Genomic DNA, 5,053 nt, shown 5'->3' with positions numbered 1-5,053 from the left:
GGAATATTCATCATGACATTGTTGTAAATTATTCCAAGTGATATATATATATATATATATATACTTTCCTATAATTTATTGAAGTATTTATAAATAATGAATGAGATGGCGTTCGATTTTTTATATGGAATTGAATAAGAATCTATACATATACAATATATGTATCGCATTACACATTGCTATTTATAAACATGAAAGTAATATTATCAACTTATCAAGTAATTTTTAATTTGATAAAAAATACGATTTTGAAAAAATGTAATGCTTTTCTTCATTCGAGAGTCGATAATAGTCTATTTTCGAAATTAAGTTTTAACATCAATTACAATATTTTCCGATATTTTTGATAAATGTATATTTTATCGATAATAGATTACATGCGAACTTTGTCAAGAGATACCAAATAATAAAAGTAGATGTAGAGGGCAGCACTAAAAATAATCATTTTTCAACAATTCCTTTAATCGGAATTTAAATGCTTCATTAAATCAAGATTAAATGGAAATAAATGCCTTGTTTCTCACACAATATTCTAAATCAAATATTATGTATAAAGAAAGAAAAATGAGAACGAAATTCCTTTGAAAATAAACAAAGAAGATGACGTAGTACGATTCTTTTTTCTTTACTCCACAATTTGCATGATCATACTGGTAACTTCATATAAAACAGCCTTTACAGCGCACCAATGTGGACTAATGCGGAGTATCTATATAATGTAAGCTGTTTATAGTCGGTGTGTGTGTGTGTGTGTTGTGAGTGTGTGTGTGTGAGACGAATAAGACGAATTCTCTCACTGTCTTTCAGTAGAGTACGCGAACATGACAGTGCCGTCGCGTGATAGAAACTTCGCTGGTAGTATGTCCCGACTGCTTGGACTGTGTTGAATTATTTTCGGGAGTGTATTATTCTTGGCGAGTGCACCATTGAGATTCGCGTGAAGAAGTGCGGCGTGTCTCTTATGAGCGACGTAACGAACGCATACGACGCGAATCATGGCGAAGGATGAAGGGGACGATGTGCTGCCAGACAAGGACGCAGCGAAGGGTTTTTATGCTAAGTACGAGCCCAAAGAGATTTTAGGAAGGTGGGTCTCTCCACGTTTCACCCGGATAACACGTTTCTTAATACTATTATTATTGTTGACTCGCTCCTATATTAACAATTAATGCTGTACTCCTGTTCATATTTTATGTATTTTTACATTGCTCCAGCGATCATGGTACTTGGTAGAGTAAATACGATGGATCATCCTCCAAGTTGATGATAACATTACATAATTAAAATAAATTTCGACATAGTTTCGATAAGCTTTAGCACAGATCGCAAATATTGACATTCGACCAATGTTGATTTCAATAGATTGGGATTATAATTTTCGTGAATTTCAGAGGAATATCTTCCACTGTAAGACGATGTATAGAGAAAGAAACAGGAATGGAATATGCGGCTAAAATTATAGACATCAGTAATGAGACTAATGAGGATATGCATACTATGAAGGATGCTACGCTGCAAGAAGTGCAAATACTTCGTAGAGTAGCTGGACATCCATATATCAGTAAGTTTTCTAGTTTACTCTTTTTTAAAAATGGCAACAAAGAGAGACTTATAGATTTATTTAAAAATAAATAACTATATATATATATAAAATTATTATATATATTATATTTATATATATATATATACATATATATATATATATACACACACATATATATATATATATATATATATATATATATATATATAATCTATATGAAAATAGTTTTTCTGTGCACCCGAACAACCGATAGACTCTGATGGGCTTTTTTATATCTTTCACTGATAGATTCTTTCGAGCCTCATTTTATATATTTGTTTAAATCTATATGTTAAAGATATTACGACTTAATTCTGTATTATAGGGGTCAAAAATTAGGTGAGATTCAACATCTTTATGAGGAAAAGAAATATGCAGAATTGGCTTGCATATTGCAGGATACTTTTAAATTTGCTAAACAGAGACACAAACTGTTGGGAACTAATGAAATTATCGTCGACAGAGTTCGACAATTAAACATGTTACTTGATAGCTTGTGGCAACTTCAACAATATGAAGTAATAATATAAATAAGTATATATTATATGTATATATAATATAGATTTTTAATGATATCAATACTTTCAGGAATGTTATGTCTGGGCAGAGGCTTGTCTGAATGAATCGTGGCAAAATTACTTGAATTCGTCTGACGAAACTGAACAGAAGAAATGGACGAGTTCTGTTGTAACAGCACTTGAGAAATTAGAAGCTTGTACAATCGAAGCCAGTGTTTTTATTGGTAAGATATCATAATCTTTATATGTCAATGGCATTCTTATAATATAACATTATTACTAATTAATACGTTAATTTATACGTTATTATACGTTAATATATTATGCTAATTTTATGATTTATTATAATTCTAGTAAAATATTTATCAGAATCTCGTCTATCGAGATTAGTACAAAATTTAGTTCACATCGTTTGCCATCAGTTGGATGTACCAGAAAGTGCTGTGGAGATGCCATTGGAGACTGTTCTACCTTGGATTTTGTTACATTACATTCTGCAATAGTAAGTTTTACCAAGAAATGTGATGATATATATTATCATATGTATTGTATGAAATTAATTTGCTAATAGCAAAGAAGATAAGGAGAGGGCAAAAACAGAGTCTTATAAAAATAAATCGCACAGTTCTCATAATTCCGAATCGGATGATGAAGATGACGGCATTCCACCATCTATCATGATTTTATTCACTGCTCATGAATTTATCGGTAGACATTCGTGGTGTTGTTTCAATGAGGCGAAACTCTTATTTTTCATTATGAATCTTATCATACCGCATCTCGAAACTCCTCTGTATGTTTCTATCAAGAATAGGCTCACGAAATATTTGGAACAGATATTCTATTGCTTATACGGTCATCCAAATAGGGTGAACAAAGTGCGGCCAAAATATCTTCAGGATCACGGAGTACCGCAAATGGAATTAACCTGGGATGGGGCGCAGCTGTTGTTTGATTTTTATAAACCGAAACAATTGCCAAACTTTCAATCCCCCAGAGTTCTTTCTATCAGCATGGATACGGAGATACTGTTCAAGAGAATAATTAAATTAGTTCCTCAGGAAAGCGATCCGAATCAAATAGTAGACGAAATGACGGCATATATAACCGGTGCAAAAGACAAGATGCCGAGTGTAATGAAACCTTTACCGCACTCGATATCCACCATTTACTACTTGTTGGGTGATTTTTATTTTAAAAACAGTAAGTGGGAACACGCATGTCGGTATTATCTATTAGATTTGTGTTTATATCCAAAGGGATTAAATTCATGGGCAGGTTTAGCTATGGCAACAGGTAGCATAATAGAGAATTGGTTGAACAGTTACAGACCTGTGTAAGTAGTATTTTCTAAATTTTATTTATGTGTTACATACCTTAGATGTAATATATGTCCTTGATTTTTTTAGAGGAAAGGATAAATTCCTCAATAAGGCAAAAATGGCACAGTCGAGTTATCAACATGCTATTGAACTAGCGCCTGGTCATTCTGTAATTTGGACAGAGTATGGGAATTTTGTTTACATGGTTCATTCGTTTTGTTCGCGATTGCTCAAACAAGAGACCGATACGTTAAGTATGGAGAGATTTGAAATTTTGGAAACTAGAAAAGAAGAGATGCTGAAAATTGCAGATCAGTGTTTTGAATCTGCTAACAGGATATGTCAAACTATTGAAGAACCATCCATACAGCATGATGAAAGATGGCTTTATCAATACATGCTTGGTAAAGTCGCAGAGAAGAAAAATCAGGATCCTCCTGTATTCTTAGAACATTACACAAAGGTTAATTATTATATTCCTTACATATTATTTCTTATATATATTATTTATTATATATATATTTTTTATATGTAATATTTGATACTGATTAATACCAATATCAAATTTTAGGCTAGTGAATTATTATATGATAATAACGCTCAATATCCACGTAGAATAAGCCACAAGAGTCCACAAAATTTGTCTATAGAAGCCCTAGAAGTTCATTATCGCATTCATGCGAGTATATTGAAATATTTGGAACAACATGAGGGAAAACCATTGAAAAAATCATTAGGTCAATTGTTTCATTGGCATCTTAAAAACTGCTCCGAAGGGCCCTTTATGACGTATCAACCTAAACTTAATGATAAGAAAAAAGAAGAGAATGATATTGAGAAAAGTATTACGAAAGAAGTAGACAGTACAGCGGATGCGGATAAAAATGCAGTATGTCAACGCTCAAATAGTATTGAAGAGATAGAAATCATAGATAAGTCAAATAAAATCTCTGATATTAAGTCTACAGAATTAGGAAAGTCTGAAAGTCGTAAACGATATCCTGATGAACTGTCACATGACAATACAAAAAGAATAAAGTTAAGTAGTATCTCACATTTACAATTAATGCAGGATGTTGTAGCCTTAATAGATGATTTAATTACCAAAGTTTGCGATATGGTGTCACAAAAGGATAAAAGCGATGACATAATGATCATATCTAGTGATGAAAGTAATGAGACAAAATTGCAAAAAAAGAAATTAGAGAACAAGAGTGTCGATAAAATGAAATCACAGTCAAAAACCGAGGAGATCAAGAAAAGTTCAGTAAATATATTAACAGTTGATTCTGTACGAAGGACTGATGATGTACAGGATTTAATGGATGCTCTTATGAAACAGGCAATGGAAATTAGCCAAGAAACCCAGCAGTCTTCAGCAGATGATGAGGATACCAGAAGATTCGATGGCAAATGGTTACAAAATGAAGACTTACAATCTACTGTGAGTTCGTTATGTTTTTATATATTTTATTAATATATATTTTTTAAACATTAATTAAGATATATATGTGTGTGTGTGTGTGTGTGTGTGTGTGTGTGTGTGTGTGTGTGTGTGTGTGTGTGTGTGTGTGTGTGTGTGTGTGTGTGTGTGTGTGTGTGTAGTTAATTAATTAATTANAAGAAGAAAA

General features: G+C 32.2%; 1 protein-coding gene across 1 annotated transcript in view; it reads left to right on the top strand.

The window, feature by feature from the left end:
* Positions 1 to 995: 995 nt before the first annotated feature.
* Positions 996 to 5,053, top strand: part of LOC105624570 (calcineurin-binding protein cabin-1) — a 6,452-nt gene continuing 2,394 nt past the window's right edge. Inside the window, exons 1-8 of the mRNA XM_012205928.1 lie at positions 996 to 1,087; positions 1,392 to 1,561; positions 1,922 to 2,100; positions 2,171 to 2,324; positions 2,455 to 2,602; positions 2,672 to 3,436; positions 3,510 to 3,885; positions 3,994 to 4,874. Coding sequence (XP_012061318.1) covers positions 996 to 1,087; positions 1,392 to 1,561; positions 1,922 to 2,100; positions 2,171 to 2,324; positions 2,455 to 2,602; positions 2,672 to 3,436; positions 3,510 to 3,885; positions 3,994 to 4,874 — 2,765 coding nt within the window. The remainder of the gene's footprint in view (positions 1,088 to 1,391; positions 1,562 to 1,921; positions 2,101 to 2,170; positions 2,325 to 2,454; positions 2,603 to 2,671; positions 3,437 to 3,509; positions 3,886 to 3,993; positions 4,875 to 5,053) is intronic.

Source organism: Atta cephalotes, assembly GCF_000143395.1.
Source record: "Atta cephalotes unplaced genomic scaffold scaffold00081, whole genome shotgun sequence".
NCBI lineage: Eukaryota > Metazoa > Arthropoda > Insecta > Hymenoptera > Formicidae > Atta > Atta cephalotes.
This window is presented reverse-complemented; position numbering and strand designations above follow the sequence as displayed.